Source organism: Coregonus lavaretus (assembly GCF_964263955.1).
Source record: "Coregonus lavaretus genome assembly, chromosome: 15".
Lineage (NCBI taxonomy): Eukaryota > Metazoa > Chordata > Actinopteri > Salmoniformes > Salmonidae > Coregonus > Coregonus lavaretus.
In genome coordinates, this window is record NC_140002.1 from 13,904,651 (window position 1) to 13,923,620 (window position 18,970).

Consider the following 18,970-nt stretch of genomic DNA (forward strand, 5'->3'; position numbering starts at 1 on the left):
CCTCTTCCACCTTCTATCCTCCCCTTACCTCAGGTCCTCCAGTAGGTCACACTCTGTCTGGTGTTTGATGTGTAGTCCGCTCATCTGCTCAGCGTGAGTGTGTTTCAGCTCCTGGGTAACCTTGACCTGAGAGAGGCAAAACAATTTTATCAGAAAAAGTGGGCAAGACATCCAAATCCAGCTCTCGTAAACATGGAGCAGAATACAGTCAACTCCTGATAAGTGCACTGCATGTAATTTAAGTGCAAACACATTTTTTACAGTCTCTGGATATCTGCGTGTTTCCGGTTGACACATTTACAACAGTACCAAGCCATTAAATTGATCTGGGTCATGTTCATTAGGACACAGCAAAACAAAATTGCGCATATCTTATTGGATAATTTCACAATTCCCCTCCCTGTTTCGGACCATTTTATTTTCTAGTGAACAAGGCCAAGGAGTTAACTGTGTACAAATCCACAGGCAGATGAAGCAAGGTAAAATGCTTCTCTCTGGGGCCTCGGTGGAGGAAAGCAGAGTGGCCTCTGTCGACTTCCAATTGGCCCCTGGGTTAGGTAACCCAGTCTCAGGACTAGTAATTGGGTGTGTGGTCAACTGGGAAAACATTAGGGTTCAAACTACACTCACTGACCTTATAGGATACCTTGAGAAGATAATTCTGTCGTCATGCATGGTGTTTATCTTGACTTGTCATTCGATCTCAAGTTGATCTGGACCGTGCATTAGTTGGTGTGTGTAGTACTGTAGGTCATAATACTATATATTTTGTGGTGGTGATTTGACTCCTATTTCTGAAGTGAACTGGTGAACCATAGCCTACTGTACTGTATTATTATACTATTATCATAACTTATAACTCATAACACAGCTGATCATTAGGGGAAAATATACTAAGGCTAAAATTAGAAGGCTATATTCAGGCAACTACAAACAAGTCAAGTGGTTGATCTAATTGACATTTCAATGGCTTTTGAAATGTTTTTTTCCCATTAGGATCATCATTGTTAAAAAATAAATTAAATCTGGATTTTATAGAATTTGATATCCAGTCAAGGTTCAACTTCAACTGATGGAATTGTAACAAAACACAGTACAATTTCTTATCTAAACAGACCTCGTCGACTTCTCCGATGTTGTGTAATGTTTCTGCAACATGATACCGTAACAGGACTCCCACTACAATAATTGTTTTGCTGTTCTAGTTACATTTGTGTTGCTCTTTTCTTTACACAGGTCAAAATTCTGTCATCCATCACCACTACAGCTTGCTACAAATTATCTCCACCAAAAGCAAGACTGTTACAAATGATATTTTTCATAGTTTGTGAGCCACGCAAAGGCTACAACATATTTGGAACCGTGCGATTTTTTTTCCTCCTTTAATTGAATACTAGAACACACAGGACATTTCTTAGGCTACTTTGGAACATCGCAACAAAAAAAAACAGTTTCAAGAAGTAGCCTACTATCCAAAAAGGTAGCGTTTGCGTTTGATAAAAACTATACAACTTTGTGCCAACGTAGTGGGCACATATCTTAAAGTTGGACTGCAACAAAGCGTGCACCTTCCAACAATTAAATATGCAACATTCGTCGAAACATTTGCAGAGAAAAGTAAAAACTGGACAACTCACCTTTCTCGGCGGAGGCTGCATGTTTGAATTTTGACCCCCCCACACAAAAAAAATCCTAACAAATATTTGCGTTAATCCGGAAATCCCGTGCAAAACTTTCGATTGTATCTAAATCACAGAAAGATAACCATGCACTGTGTGAATTTAGCTAGTCTGGTACAGGCGGCCATAACGACCCAACTCAACACACCGACGAAGTCCTGTTAAAAATGGACTGCCTCCGGGAACATAAAAGCGAAGTTTGCGATTCAGTGGGGTTTCCGGTGGAGGAGAGTAGAATGGCGACACGCTGAGGAAGTGCACGGGATTTTTCATGGGAATTGAATTGCTCTGGGTTGGGATGGAGACTCGCCGTGGGCTATATCCCTCTAGTGGCAAATGTCCTCTTCATAAACATTGGGATTAGTTGGGGATTAGGTGATACATTACATCTCTCTGACCCCTGCACATCTGTGCGTTTAGGCCTATGCCGTGGCCCTCATAAATACACCTATTTTATGATTATTTCTCCCTCAATTGTCTCAGATTAATATTGAGATGTATTCCTACCACAGATAAATGACACGTAAAGGCAAAAGTATACATATTTCTAGTAGCCTATCATTCAACATGGTTGACTAAAACAATGTCCAGGTTGTCTTGTGTTGTAGGCCTACTTTTGTGATTAAAGTAGGCTATTGGTCGTTAGCAGTGCACTGAGTCTGATGTGTTTATAATATAAGAGATTCATGGGAGAATACGATTGCATTTGTGAACGGGGCATTTAACAGGGACAGGCTCTTCAACAGCTTCTATCCCCAAGCAAAATATCTACCCGGACTATCTGAGTTAACCTTGTATCTTTATTGACCTTTTATTTTAATTGTTGCACTCTCTATGCACACTCACAGGGCCCTACACACTCACACACACTCACTCCATCATCTTCTCACTCACACATAATATGCACACACACTACACACACGCACACCCACTCACATACAAGCTGCTCCTACTCTGTTTATCTCATATCCTGTTGCCTAGTCACCTTACCCCTATACATATCTACCTCAATCACTCCAGTGTCCTTGCACATTGTAAATATGGTATTGGAACTGACCCTGTATATAGTATATTTACTTACTTACTTATTGTGATCTTCATATTTCTTCTTATTTTTCATGTTTATTTATTCTAGTATTACATTGTTATTGATTATTGCATTGTTGGGTTTTGAGTTTGCAAGAAAGGCATTTCACTGTACTTGTTCATGTGACATTAAAACTTGAAACTTAAAACTTGAAACTGAAACTAGACTGGGACCAGAAATCGGCCCAGGCATTTCTAACACACCAGACCATTTTTTCCTCAAGGACCCCACACCAGCCCATTCTTAGCAAAATAATGATATTTTGGCGCTTAAACCCTAATTTAGACAGGCCCACTGGGCTAAAGATGGACCAGCCCATTTGCCAAAATTGTCCTTTGGCCAGTAGACCTGGGTCCGTATCCATGAAGCATCTCAGTGTAGGAGTGCTGAACTAGGATAGGTCCCTATCTGTCCATATAATTGTAATCATTATGATCTACAAGACTAAATTGATCCTAGATCTGCATTCCTACTCTGAGACATTTGTGGATATGGGCCCTTCAAATACTATTTAGGGTATTTTAATTTCTTTCAAAGTCATTTGGAATTAATATTTTTTATTTGAAAACACAAGTAGTTAATTATTGGAATGTATTTGGATATACCCTTGGAAAGTATTGGCATGTATTTGAAAATACTCAAATACACAGTAATTATACAAATACTTAAATACTCCCATGCATTTGAACCAGGTTTGTTTGGTATTTAAAATAATGTATTTGAAATAGAAATAAGTATTTGAAAATACTTTCACATACACTGTACATCCAGTATGAGTAGTTGATTCGGGCCACATCATTTGAAAATACTCAGATACACAGAAAATAATTATTTTAATAACAAATAGACAAATACACATATTTGAACCCAGGTCTGATGGCTGTCTCTGCCGTTAAATGATAAAATCCCTGTGTAGGAGCTGGCTGTCCCCCTTACACAAAAGGTGTTATGACTTAACTTAATGGTTGAGAAATTACTTAAAACAGCTGATTCAGGCAATTTAAAACATATTGGCAGCTATAAACCAGTGGTTCCCCTGGTTGTCTTTGGAAAGGGTCAACCCCTTTCAATCACAACATTTCTCCACTGACGCATAGCTGACGTTAGAAATCTGAAGTGTAGTCTACGTCTTATCCTTTGACCGATTGCTTTGTTGCAATCTACAGAGAGGCCACAATGTTCCTTTAAGATGAATTGGCGGAGGACACAAATGTAACACAAGTAAAAGCTGGGCTTTTTGGGAAAGATTTTAATAGTTATTGAATGTTCTACATCGTACAGTAAGTATTATACAATTACAAACTTGCCTTACTTCTGTCACCAGGATCACTAACTGATCCTCATTAGAACGACATAAAAACAAAAACAGATTTACACTTCATATACACAAGTCTGATGTGGGTCTCTGCTTCACAAACGTCCCAGCTTATGTTACAAAAACATTCCGCCAGCGTTGCTGCAACCATGTGACAGAACGTTGCAAGAGCTGTTGGGGCCATTAGTTGGGAAGTGATTTTAATCTCAAGGTGCTGACTCTTTTAAACAATTTTTTGATTATTTTTTTGGGAAGACCCAAGAGTATACTTCACTCTCTCGAAATTAGTGTTCAAATCAAAGGTTGACAAGCCCGAAGTTCATCGTGACCAAAGAAAACAGACAAAGCATGGAGATAGTGTGTTCAACCTTGGTGGAGCTGCTTGCTTCTCGACCCCCGGGCACTGAGACACTCAGGGTCGCTCCCATAGCCTAGAATCCAAACTGAGTTTGTTACGTTGTATGGTTGTCACATAAAATGAAGTGAAACAACGGTGAAACGTAGTGAAAGCAGTTTCGATCGCAGGCTACAGCTCTCATGCTTCAGTCCGCAAACTGTGGACCCATATACTTTAGCATGTTTCAATAAACATACATTGTAGTGTAAGGACTTGACTCTGGGCTAACTTTCAGTCTATGCCCAGTTAGCACATTAGGTTCCCTGGATGTTCTGGGAACTTCGGTTTATGGTGTCAGTTTGGTTCTGGGAACATTCCTCTCGTGTTTCAATGCCCTGGGTCTTTGAGGGGAAAAGGCCAGCGTGTGGGGGGGACCTGTATGCCAGTCGCTTCTGACCGGATTGCCAGATTGTGTCCATCCGCACATCTGCTCCACTCATCCGACAGACTTGTGTTCTGAAATGCCTTCTGAAACCCCAAGAGGCAACCCACTTGAGCTTGACAATAAAGATCTTCTATCTTAAGAATAATAAACATCAATCAATCAACAAAACCTTAAATAACACTTATGGTAAAAAGCGCTTAAATTACATATCAGAAATGAAAAGTGTATCATTCTTTTCTTTTTTTTTTCCTCTTTTTTTTTCTTTTTAAACACTGCGGTTATACTCATAGTACGCATGGTTAAATTATTTTTGAGGTTTTTAACCTCCAAAGATTTAGCACTCAGCATAGTGTGCAACTAGTCATATGCATTGTTCAGTTCTTGAATCACATTACATGTTCTAATGAATAATTTTTCGATGGTCTTCCCTCTAATCGTCCCAAAAAATGTGGGACAATACATTTACTTTTGAGACTTGTTTTCAATGTTTTTCTTCTGTTTGGCTCTGTGATATGCTACTGACAGGGGAGAGTAGAGGTTAGGTGACGTTAGCTCTACACAGTCTGACCAGTGCCATGTTGGGAGGAAACTCTTACACAGGACTGTATACATGCTTCACACATGCGCGTGCACACACACACGCGCACGCATGCACACACACAAACACACATGCACACACACACACACACACACATGGTAGACGAGGGGCTGATAGCACACTGCCCACTGATACCTTCCCTCATACAGTCAACACACACTCACTCATATACACATCTATACCTCGTTCACTAGTGAATGCTACTCTATCAATTGTCATATGTTGGGTGCAGAATGCCTCTCCTTTAAATCAATGTTTTATTTCCATTGGCGACGTAACACTGTGACAAATAAAATTGCATTTAGAATTTTACATAGTAGTTAACTGATTGTAACAGATTGAAATAAGCAGTAGCAATTATTCACAACAGATATTCTCTTAAATGTACAGTTGTTGTTTATTGAGACCAAAGAGTACCCTATCAAATGCACTGAACTAAATGAACTCTTAAGATGTCTCTTAAAAGATGAGCTAAGTACCTGTTATTTAGTATAGATTATTACTTTTAGATGTTTGTGCAATACATTTTTGACACACTCACATGATAACTCTGATATGTGGTCACGACACGGTAACCTAGTGCTGAACCATAATAACCTAGTATGGAACTCCTCCTCACAACCTTTAAACTCCACCCAAGCGGAACCCTGCTTCCTTGCCAACTCCAATTCTGAATTCCAAAAGAACTCTAGCCCCGCCTCCCTAGCCACTCCTGTGGTTGTAGGCGGACTGGGTCAATACACTGTAAGCATTACGGTAAAATCTTGCCTTCTGATTGGCTAGGTGGAAATGTTGGCCATATTGCTTTCACCTATCCCAATCCTCTCAGGTCTACAGGTGTAGGGGCTAGGGAGGGAGTAGAGGATAGGGAGTAGGGGTTATGGGTTGATTTGGAGTCAATTTTCTCCCAACTCAGTGCCCCTGTCAAAGGGTTTTTGGACCCCGACTAAAGGCACATGATTGAAACCTTTCTAAAAATGTTCCCAATTTCCTGTTTGAACACAAATTCTTCTTCTCATACCCATGATTCCCTTCACGATCCTAACTCCCTTCCATTGTGTCTGCTATTGGATGCCCTGGAAACAATGATGTCCTGAGCCTGTTCTAAAGTGTTTTAGAGCATTTCTACACCTGCCATTGTTTAGAAGCGTTCACAAGAAAGGTGAACTAGTGTCAATTGCATGGACTACTTAGTAACATACACATCGAGACCAGATGATGACACAATTCTCTGGATTGGAACACATCTCTGTTGAGGTCAGTCTGTCTTCTAAAACCTTGTTTGCGTCCCAAATGGCACTCAATTCCCTATATAGTGCGCTACTTTTGACCAGAGCCCTATATAGGAAGGGAATAGGGGCCCTTCTAAAACCCTGAGCCAACCAAGCAGTGCACCAAAGGCATCCGCATGCTTCCCATCCGAAACAGTTTGGAACAGTTCATGCATATATTATGACGACATTTGGTGGAGTTTTTGTTCGTTTTGGCCTTCGGCAGGTTATTTTTTTCAACTGTTCGTGCACACACATTTTTTCTCTCGAGGCAAGCCGAAGTTCGGCAGCCGAAGTTTACGCCCTTTCATCAGTGATTGGTCAACAGTTTGCAAAAACGTCAAAATTAATGACATATTTCTTAGATTAATTTGGACTATTTTGGCTATGGAGTCCCAAAATGGACAAACAGTACTATTGCCTATTTCTTCTAGTTTTTCAAGCGAAGGTAAGGTCGGAAGGTATGCGAGCACACTCGTTCGGTTCGATTAGGCGCCACCCGAACTGAAGCATGCGGAAGAAGCCTTAACTCTGCTGCCTGCCCCGCACCCCTCACTACTGCCCTCTACCGGTCACTTGAAGAACTAGTGACACTGATCAGGGCCATGTTCAGTTCAGGAGAAGACGTTTTGAAAAGGAGTAAAACAGGGAGGTACTACCTGAATCTGTCCAATAAGAACACCAATTTTCGTTTTCCATTGCAAAACGTTTTGCTCTGGCGTGCCTTGCTGAACACGACCCAGGTAAATGGTGCAGTTTAGGACCTAGATCTCTATTAAACATGTAAACATGACATCACATGGGATCTTTATTGCGAATAACACTCATCTCCAGTCTGTGAGATCAATGGGAGGCATGCAGCTCAAGGCTATGGGCATAGATGCTTGACCACTATACAATTTAGATGCTTTTTTCACTCACTACTCCCCTTGTATTCCTTTATCCCCCTCTCTTCTACTGACCTTAAATCCCTCTGAATCCTTCGATTTAGCAATCCCTGGTCCAACTGACAATTTGCCTCACCCCTCAAACTCCATGCACCTCAGTTGACACTAGATTAGAATTGGAATCAGTTCACAACATAGCCTGCAAGTTATGAGGGAGACCCTATCCAGCAATTTATCCATTGCATCCTATGCCATCTACACTTTTGCGTGTGTGTGTGTGATGTCCTATAAATCTGTATATGTATATGCGTACATGTGCCACTACTCATGCCAACTGAAATACCTAAATGTGAGTGTGTTTTCAAGTTTGGCGAGCTTTTACGTGTACAAAAGAACCACAAACACGCGCAGGCGCTCGCTCACACGTCAGTATTCCTATATATAATATATTCATGTATAGATATTTAAATTGCTTACTATACTTTAGTAGACGTAAAAGCTAATTATGTCCACTGAACTTACTGAAAATGTACTCTACATGGTGTGTAACTATTACGGTACTTACGGTATTAGTCTTTCTTCTACCACATGACTGATATACAGTGGGTATAATCTTAAGAAGCCAAGTTAATGCACTGTTGCTACAAGCTGGAAGACGACCCTTGTTATCTTGTGCTGGAAGATGGTTGTGTTTGAACATAAACCGAAATGGGAATGCAAATCAATAAGGTAGAAAGTAATCTAGGCGCGACACTCATACTGCGCTTTCCCCCAAATGTTTTTTGAAACATTTGAAAATTTGGCAGCATACAAAGACGTGTACATTCTCACGGCTGAAGGGACTGGCTTTGCGTCGGAACCAGTGTTCAGAACAGAAAAATACACACACACTCACACACAAAAGAAGAAGCACAAATGTACTATACATGTACTATACTGCTGGTCAGTGTGTGTCTGGATTATAAGAGAGTCAAAATAAAAAAACAAATCCAAAAAATCTGAGGCTGGTAAAAAATAATAAAAACATGAAAAAGCAGCTTTTCCAAATCACAAAAGAATGCATAGTGACCCTTGCACTTTAGTTTTTTGTTCTTGCTGACAGACTTGATGCTCGTATGCCAGACCTCCTGCACCAATGTAAGACTTGAGTTGTGAGCAATGTTTGACTCCCGATCTGAGGGGAAAGAGTGAGAGAGAGAGAGATGGAGAGGGGGAGAGCAGTAGAAGGATGGAGAGGGGAGGGAGAAGACAAATGGTATTATGTATTATATATGTAATTTACAAAGAAAATATCACATTTGTCCTATAAATTCTTTTTCCAAAACCAAGTGACAATAACTCAAAATTACAGTTGCTCATATATATATTTTTATAATAATAAAAAATCAACGCACTTACGTATCAAAGCACTGTCAATAGATCGGCCCTTAACTCTCCTAACCATAGACTGGGATAACATTGTGATAGGTTAAAACTGATCTAGGACCAGTAACTTACATGAGTGGGGCCCAGTGGGGTCTACCAGTGAGGAGGCACATAGCTGTACCCAGGCGTCCCCTGGGGCCGATAGGTTGGCACGGTGACCGGATGTCCACCAATGTGCTGAGTGGCGTGCTGAGGCGTGGTCAGCAGAGTACCTGGGCAAAGAGGGTCAATCAGACAGACAGAGGTCATCAGCATGGTAACACGGCCAGACAGTTGTCATCACCATGGAAACATGTCGGTGGCCAAACACATCTACTCCTTGAGAACTAATCGACCGAATACTGTTAGAAATGTGTTATAAACACAGCCTTTACTCCAAACAGAAACATCACTGTAAGTAATAGTTGTGTGAACAATTTGTTTGAGCTGTTGATAGGGTCACAAAATTCCAGTAACTTTACCAAAATGCTCAGGTTTTCCAAAAATCTTGGTTGTAGGATTCCCAGATTTCCTGGATATTCTATCCTGATTCCACAAATCTTCCAACCGGGATTTCTGGAAAACCTGGGAATTTTGCAACCCTAGTAGTTTAGTTTTGACTTCTTACCAGCAGACATGGCCATGGTTGTGCCAGCCACCATGCCCATGGCCATATGGCCGTTGGAGCGGGGCTGTTGGACAGGGGCAGGGTAGAGGGCGGATGGGATGCTGTTGGGCTGCACCACTGTGGTGTGGTGTATGACGTGGGGCTGAGCTGCATACATCGGCTGTGTATAGTACGCACCCTGAGAGGAATAGAAGAAAAGATAAGTGATTTTTGGAATGCTTTGGCAATATTCAATATTGAAAAATTTAGAATTGGCTTTTCTTACTTTTCTAGCACAGCTAATTTTACTCAGCAAGCTAACTGTCTTCTAACAATCAAAAAACAAGTAGAGAGAGGTCATCAATCACATCTTATAAGTAGGTAGGTGATATTGTCAAACAGACAGCCAACCCCAGTGAGTAAAAGCCAGGCCAGGTCCTTACCTGAGTGTAGAGGTTCTGTTGGGGATAGGCACTTCTGATGGGGTACATGGCCGCCTGGTAGGGGTTAGGGGACGGGGAGTAGGGAGGGGGCGCCCCATTGGACTGACCAGGGGGGACCTTGTAGGGTGTCCCAGCAGTGTATCCTAGATGAGAGAGAGAGATAGAGAGAGGGAAGGATGGAAAGAGAGAAAGAAAGAAAGTGAAAGTCAGGGAGAAAAAAGCAAGAGAGAGAGAGAGAGTAAGAGAGAGATCAAGACGGGAGAGGGAAAGATGGAGAAAGAGAAAGCAAAAGAGAGGGAGGCAGAAAGAAAGAGAACATGCGGTGAGCGAGACCTAGTTTCAGTTTCCAGATCAGTTTTAATTGTCTTGAGATTCAGTGTGTCATTGGAGGAGGAGAACACTGAGGATTGACTGAATAACAGTGCTCCTTTACAAAATACATGTAGCCTCCAAGATATATATATAGTTTCCACAGAGCTTTGGACAGATATGAAGCAGAACCAGCTGTATTATGAATGCCCAAAGAGAGGCCATGGGCTTGTTCGACATTGCAGCCGACGTGATGCATTTTGGGTAAATTGTGACTGACTGATCTACAAATAATAATAAGTAGTTATATTTGATGCAAGGTAATTTGTAGATCAGTCAGTCGACAGTCGGCTGCAATCGTGAACAAGCCCTGTGACAACTACACAGAGAATGTGAACATTCTTTTTTTATACTCAAACACTCAAGCACACACAGCCAGGCACACACAGACACACACACACACACACACACACACACAGACACACACACACACACACACACACACACACACACACACACACACACACACACAGAGAAGTGTCTGTTCTGGTGGGTTTTAGAGGACATTGATCATTACATTAATGTTAGGAAACCACCAAATCACTTCCATGACTCGAACACACATTATCTATCCAACTGAAACGTAGTTACACTATTTGAGAAGAATGTATGCTGCAGCAGCCAGCAAATGTGTTATATGATACCGCACAGCAAATCAAATCAAATCAAATTGTATTTGCCACATGCGCCGAATACAACAGGTGTAGACATTACCGTGAAATGCTTACTTACAGCCCTTAACCAACAATGAATTTTTTTTTAAATAAAAAAGTAAAATAAAACAACAACAACAAAAAAGTGTTAGAAAAAAAGAGCAGAAGTAAAATAAAATAACAGTAGGGAGGCTATATACAGGGGGGTACCGGTGCAGAGTCAATGTGCGGGGGCACCGGCTAATTGAGGTAGTTGAGGTAGTTGAGGTAATATGTACATGTGGGTAGAGTTAAAGTGACTATGCATAAATAATTAACAGAGTAGCAGCAGCGTAAAAAGATGGGGTGGTGGTGGGGGGGGCAGTGCAAATAGTCCGGGTAGCCATGATTAGCTGTTCAGGAGTCTTATGGCTTGGGGGTAGAAGCTGTTGAGAAGCCTTTTGGACCTAGACTAGGCGCTCCGGTACTGCTTGCCGTGCGGTAGCAGAGAGAACAGTCTATGACTAGGGTGGCTGGAGTCTTTGACAATTTTGAGGGCCTTCCTCTGACACTGCCTGGTATAGAGGTCCTGGATGGCAGGAAGCTTGGCCCCAGTGATGTACTGGGCCGTACGCACTACCCTCTGTAGTGCCTTGCGGTCGGAGGCCGAGCAGTTGCCATACTAGGCGGTGATGCAACCAGTCAGGATGCTCTCGATGGTGCAGTTGTAGAACTTTTTCAGGATCTGAGGACCCATGCCAAATCTTTTCAGTCTCCTGAGGGGGAATAGGCTTTGTCGTGCCCTCTTCACGACTGTCTTGGTGTGTTTGGACCATGATAGTTCGTTGGTGATGTGGACACCAAGGAACTTGAAGCTCTCAACCTGTTCCACTACAGCCCCGTCGATGAGAATGGGGTGTGCTCAGTCCTCTTTTTTTTTTCTGTAGTCCACAATCATCTCCTCCCTATAGGCTGTCTCATCGGATGGTGTTGGAGTCGTGCCTGGCCATGCAGTCATGGGTGAACAGGGAGTACAGGAGGGGACTGAGCACGCACCCCTGAGGGGCCCCCGTGTTGAGGATCAGCGTGGCAGATGTGTTGTTACCTACCCTTACCACCTGGGGGCGGCCCGTCAGGAAGTCCAGGATCCAATTGCAGAGGGAGGTGTTTAGTCCCAGGATCCTTAGCTTAGTGATTAGCTTTGAGGGCACTATGGTGTTGAATGCTGAGCTGTAGTCAATTAATAGCATTCTCACAATTGACTACAGCTCAGCATTCAACACCATAGTGCCCTCAAAGCTAATGTCCAGGTGGGAAAGGGCAGTGTGGAGTGCAATAGAGATTGCATCATCTGTGGATCTGTTGGGGCGGTATGCAAATTGCAGTGGGTCTAGGGTTTCTGGGATAATGGTGTTGATGTGAGCCATGACCAGCCTTTCAAAGCACTTCATGGCTACAGACGTCAGTGCTACGGGTCGGTAGTCATTTAGGCAGGTTATCTTAGTGTCCTTGGGCACAGGGACTATGGTGGTCTGCTTGAAACATGTTGGTATTACAGACTCAGTCAGGGACATGTTGAAAATGTCAGTGAAGACACTTGCCAGTTGGTCAGCACATGCTCGGAGTACACGTCCTGGTAATCCGTCTGGCCCCGCGGCCTTGTGAATGTTGACCTGCTTAAAAGTCTTACTCACATCGGCTACGGAGCGCGTGATCACATAGTCATCCGGAACAGCTGGTGCTCTCATGCATGCTTCAGTGTTGCTTGCCTCGAAGCGAGCATAGAAGTGGTTTAGCTCGTCTGGTAGGCTTGTGTCACTGGGCAGCTCGCGGCTGTGCTTCCTAACCTGCTACAAATAGTCAAGTCTGATGTTAATTGGGCAAAAGCCAGATCCCTTCTAGCGATGACAGGCTGGCCCTGGTGTTTAAGCCAAGCATGATGCCATCCCACAGCCCCTCCCCCTACGATGTCATTTCCCCTGTGATGTCACTCACTACCTCACATCCTCCCATCGGCCTGTCTTACTCCAAACCTTTTCCTAACACCTTTTTCCCAAGAGTTCGAAACCCAGCCCAGCTCTGAATGTACCCCCAGCCATGCCAACATGTATGTGTGTGTGTTTGTGTGTGTAAATACAAATGTGTGTGTGTGTGTGTGTGTGTGTGTGTGTGTGTGTGTGTGTGTGTGTGTGTGTGTGTGTGTGTGTGTGTGTGTGTGTGTGTGTGTGTGTGTGAGACTGTGTGCCAGGGTTTCCATTAGGAAAATGTGGCACCGGACAACATGACCGGCAATCAAAATCACATTTACATTATTGTAATTCATTTTAACAGAATAGAAATTAGCCTGTAAAGTCTTGATAAAATAAAGTAGAACGATGTTCTTATACCAACATGACAGGTTTTATTGAAAAGCAAAACATTGCCCGTTGCATCTTCATCCCTGCTATAAATCACAAATTTAAAATTTAAAAACATTTAGCCTACAAGAACAAGTCGCCTACACAGGAATAAAACACAATTTCATAATATCATATTTGTATAATTTAATTTGCGAATGACTTGACCTGTAGGCTATTTGTATGACATTTTAATTAATAAATAACAAAACACAGCTGTTTTCAAATACAATCTAGGCCTCTCTAATTTAATTTAGCCCCGGCATGAACATTTTAATTAGGCCTAATAAATAACTAAACATGGCTGTCTACTAACACCAGGGCCAGCCTGTCATCGCTAGAAGGGATCTAGCTTTTGCCCAATTAACATCAGACTTGACTATTTGTAGCAGGTTAGGATAACTTATGCAACAGGTTAGCATAATTAATGTGGCAGGTTAGAAGAATTAGGTTAAGGTTAGGAAAAGGGTTAGGGATAGCTCAAATGCAACAAAAAAAGGACAAAAGCTGGATCGCCCCACTCCCCATTCCCGCTGCCATTCAGCACCACAGCAGTGGAAAGAGGACACTCTAGGCGGCCACAAAATGAAGAAATTATAGAACTGATGTTGGACAATCAAATTCGATATGTAAATAAACAAAAATAAGGCTGGTTAATTGAGAGAAAGCTTATTTTACAATGCTCCTCTGAAACGAGGCCTGCACCATGCATTCATGAAAGCACTTATTTCCAAAGTTCAAATGATATATCTCTCTTTTCACAGTTCTACTAGATGCTGTTAATAAATGTTATGCCTATTGTAATTTGAACTATCGTGGACTCGTGTCATGTGTCATGTGTGATATACATGGCTTATTGATAACAACTCTGTTTCCTACTATAGGCAGTTGGCTGCCTAGTGATTGCAACATTGTAACTCTCCGATGTGAATAGTTAGCAATAATGTTTTGTTTCCAAGTGCTACTGAATAAGCTCAACAGAAATGCACCAATTGCGCATGATACATCATTACTCTACTCTAGTCTATCAATCCATTCCAAATATTTATACTATACATGACACAGGGGCAGCATATGTTGATCTTGCCTAGGGCGGCAGCAGAACTGCTAGGACCGGGCCTGACGAACACAATAATTTGCCTCTAATTTACTTGTGTTTGAGGCGGACTTTCGCCTAAAGTGAGCTGCTGCTGTTGGGAAGTCAAAACTGTCCAACTCCTTGGAGCAGCTTGATGTGTATCAGCCTCGTTACTTTGTCCTGGCGCTGTCTTGAGGCAGTCTTTACTCTGTTTTGGAGAAAGTATACGGGGACACTGGAAATGGGAATAATCAAGACAATCTTCGCCAATTTTGCCCAGTCGGGGTACACTTAGCTGAAGTCTCTTATGAGGACCTCGCATCTTTTGCGTGAGTAAAAATACCCAACACTAATTTACAAGCAGCTTAATGGTTTTATTAGCATATGAAGTATATTTGCCTTTGAAGTTGGAGCACATCGACTGGTATTTCCTTCAATTAATAAAAAGCATAATTTTTCAATGGATTTTATCTTTCCTGGACAACTTGGTCGGCAACAATGTTATTTATCAGCTTTTCATATTATTATATTTTGGCCAAAAGCCACCATTTACCGGCTAACAGAAACCCTGCTGCGTGCATCCTGTGTATGTACGTGTGAGAGTGCATGCAAACGTGTGTGTGAGTATGTCTGTGTGCATACATATCTGTGTGTGTAGAGTACATAGGGTCATATTTACTGAAAGCTGCGGCTGAGGCCTGGTACTGGCGGCCCTCTGAGCCTGCGTCCATGGCCAGGTCATAGGAGCCCTCTGGGGCCCCTGCAGCACCGGAGGCCTGGGGCCAGCCCTGCTTCACCAGCAGCACTGTCCCAGACACAGACACAGAGAGATTACACACACACCCTCACACACGTAGAACACAGAGACAGATATAGAAGACAGACATGGATAGATAGTAATAAAACACACACAGCATGCAAATGCACTCACAAAAGCACGCACATAGAGAATACACACAAACAGAGTACACACAGAGTATACAGTACACACCTGGTCGCTAGTGAAAGTCTACACACCCCTTGCACATTCTTCACATTTTGTTTCCTTAAAATTAAATCTAAAAAGGGAATAAATTAAGAGTTTTTTTCTACCGATCTACACAACCTACTCCACATGTTCAAAGTGAAAGAAAACTATATAAAATGTTCTCTTATTGTGGTGGCAGCATCATGTTATGGGTATGCTTGTCACCAGCAGAGACTGGGGAGTTTGTCACGATCAAAATAAATATGAAAGGAGCAAAGACCAGATAAAAATTGAGGAAACCCTGCCTCAGTCTTCTGAAAACCTAACCCTGGGATAGAGTTTTATTTTTCAGCAGGACAAAAACATTTTATGCCAAAGACACACCAGAATGGCTTTCCAATTGGTGTTGAGTGTTCCTGAGTGGTCTAGTCTCAGTCCTGTCTTAAATCTGCTTGAAAATCAGAGACAAGGCATGAATATTGCTGTCCATCAATGACTCCCAACCAGATTTACTTAGTTTGAGCAATTTTGACAAAGACAATGGATATAAAAATCAGCAAAAAAAAGAAACGTCCCTTTTTGAGGACCCTATCTTTCAAAGATAATTCGTAAAAATCCAAATAACTTCACAGATCTTCATTGTAAAGGGTTTAAACACTGTTTCCCATGCTTGTTCAATGAACCATAAACAATTAATGAACATGCACCTGTGGAACGGTCGTTAAGACACTAACAGCTTACAGACGGTAGGCAATTAAGGTCACAGTTATGAAAACTTAGGACACTAAAGAGGCCTTTCTACTGACTCTGAAAAACACCAAAAGAAAGATGCCCAGGGTCCCTGCTCATCTGCGTGAAGGTGCCTTAGGCATGCTGCAAGGAGGCATGACGACTGCAGATGTGGCCAGGGCAATAAATTGCAATGTCTGTACTGTGAGATGCCTAAGACAGCGCTACAGGGAGACAGGACGGACAGCTGATCGTCCTCGCAGTGGCAGACCACGTGTAACAACACCTGGACAGGATCGGTACATCCGAACATCACACCTGCGGGACAGGTACAGGATGGCAACAACACTGCCCGAGTTACACCAGGAACGCACAATCCCTCCATCAGTGCTCAGACTGTCTGCAATAGGCTGAGAGAGGCAGGTCCTCACCAGACATCACCGGCAACAACGTCGCCTATGGGCACAAACCCACCGTCGCTGGACCAGACAGGACTGGCAAAAAGTGCTCTTCACTGACGAGTTGCGGTTTTGTCTCACCAGGGGTGATGGTCGGATTCGCGTTTAAGGAATGAGCGTTACACTGAGGCCTGTACTCTGGAGTGGGATCGATTTGGAGGTGGAGGGTCCGTCATGGTCTGGGGCGGTGTGTCACAGCATCAGCGGACTGAGTTTGTTGTCATTGCAGGCAATCGCAACACTGTGCGTTACAGGGAAGACATCCTCCTCCCTCATGTGGTACCCTTCCTGCAGGCTCATGCTGACATGACCCTCCAGCATGACAATGCCACCAGCCATACTGCTCGTTCTGTGCGTGATTTCCTGCAAGACAGGAATGTCAGTGATCTGCCATGGCCAGCGAAGAGGCCGGATCTCAATCCCATTGAGCACGTCTAGGATCTGTTGGATCGGAGGGTGAGGGCTAGGGCCATTCCCCCCAGAAATGTCAGGGAACTTGCAGGTGCCTTGGTGGAAGAGTAGGGTAACATCTCACAGAAATAACTGGCAAATATGGTGCAGTCCATGAGGAGGAGATGCACTGCAGTACTTAATGCAGCTGGTGGCCACACCAGATACTGACTGTTACTTTTGATTTTGACCCCCCCTTTGTTCAGGGACACATTATTCCATTTCTGTTAGTCACATGTCTGTGGAACTTGTTCAGTTTATATCTCAGTTGTTGAATCTTGTTATGTTCATACAAATATTTACACATGTTAAGTTTGCTGAAAATAAACGCAGTTGACAGTGAGAGGTTTCTTTTTTTGCTGAGTTTATGTTGCCCTACGAGTTGTACAAAGTTGGTAGAATCTTATTCCAAATGATTCACAGCTGTAATGGCTGCCAAAGGGTGCTTCCACCAAGTATTAACTCTGGGGCGTTAAGACATACGCAATCAAGACATTTTCATTTTCTTTTTTTTTTTATTCATTTGGAAAATGATCCATAATTGTTATTTTACTTTGAAAATGTGGTGTAGGTTGTGTACATAACATTTTATACATGTTATGTATTTAATTTAAAGGCAGCAAAATGTGAAGGCTGTGCAAGGGGTGTGTAGGCTTTCATTAGACAATGTATACACACACACAAACAGAGTACACACACACACACACACAGAGCACAGAAATAGAGTACATACACACAAACAGAGTGCACAGAGTACACACGCTAACACACACATAGAGAATACACACACAGACAAAGAGTACACACACTAACATACACATATAGAATACATAACATTTCACACATTAAACACACTGACATACAAGCATACACACACACACACACACGTACACACATCATTCATCCATTCCATTGTCGAACTTGGGCTTAGTTTCGGACGCATTTTCTCGTGTTTCATGCCTAGGGAACATGACCCAGCCCAGTAACGGCAGTGCTGCAGTGCACTGTAGTGCGACAACATGGCACAGCTCTCACTGACCTACTTCACTCCACTCTCTGATGCCCATCAAACCCTCTGGAGCTCCAGGAGAAATGCAGTAAAACCAGATTCTGCACATAACAAATATGGATCACCACCAACCACAACACAAACTACTAGCTACCAAAGCTAGGGTCAATTCCATTTCAGTTCAGTCAATTCAGGAAGTAAAGTGAAATTCCAGCTCCATTTTTTCTCATAGAGAAGCATTGAGGAAATTTTGAATTGAATACTTGCTGAATTGAAAAGTAATTGACCCCAACCCTAATACCTACCCAACCTTTGATGTGAAGAGATGCATTCCATTGAAACTACATTCATTTATTCTAACTAGCACAAGGAGATGCTAGAGAGCCCAACACTGCTTCTAGACATCTTAACGACAAACAGTATTACAGTATTTACGGTAATAAAATGCCAAACAACCCCAGGTTATATCACTTTCACTAACTGACAAACATCTCAAGCCATCCTCTAACATCAAAGGGCAATGTAACCACAACCATAGTAAGGCCTACATGTCAGAATCGTTTATCACAATAAAACAGAAAATAAATTCGGAATCATCTTATTAACAGTCATTCTCAAGGCATTCTCAAGTTCACACCAAAACACAACATTACACGCACACAAAACACACACACGCACACACACATTTCTGGACAGAACGTTCTAGATCACTGTGTGGATACAACATGAACAAAGCCTCTCTAGCAGCTCTACATAAGAGTCCTCAAGGCATTGTGAAGGCTCTGGGGTGAAGTTTCATGTAGGTACAG

The 18,970-nt window shown here is 42.5% G+C and overlaps 2 protein-coding genes across 3 annotated transcripts in view; both read right to left on the reverse strand.

Moving 5' to 3' along the window:
* Window positions 1-1,853, reverse strand: part of LOC311142778 (F-BAR and double SH3 domains protein 2-like) — a 56,560-nt gene extending 54,707 nt beyond the window's left edge. Inside the window, exons 1-2 of the mRNA XM_084178449.1 lie at window positions 1,638-1,853; window positions 29-126 (exon numbers count right to left, since the gene is read on the reverse strand). Of these exons, the coding sequence (XP_084034575.1) occupies window positions 29-126; window positions 1,638-1,658 (119 nt within the window). The 5' untranslated portion in view covers window positions 1,659-1,853. The remainder of the gene's footprint in view (window positions 1-28; window positions 127-1,637) is intronic.
* Window positions 1,854-7,523: 5,670 nt separating this feature from the next.
* LOC311142812 (protein FAM168A-like) overlaps window positions 7,524-18,970 on the reverse strand; it is a 57,903-nt gene continuing 46,456 nt past the window's right edge. For both annotated transcript variants that reach the window (XM_084178502.1, XM_084178503.1), the window contains 5 exons: window positions 15,228-15,353; window positions 10,074-10,216; window positions 9,652-9,829; window positions 9,117-9,256; window positions 7,524-8,793 (listed from right to left, as the gene is read on the reverse strand). In XM_084178502.1, coding sequence (XP_084034628.1) covers window positions 9,138-9,256; window positions 9,652-9,829; window positions 10,074-10,216; window positions 15,228-15,353 — 566 coding nt within the window. In that variant the 3' untranslated portion in view covers window positions 7,524-8,793; window positions 9,117-9,137. The remainder of the gene's footprint in view (window positions 8,794-9,116; window positions 9,257-9,651; window positions 9,830-10,073; window positions 10,217-15,227; window positions 15,354-18,970) is intronic.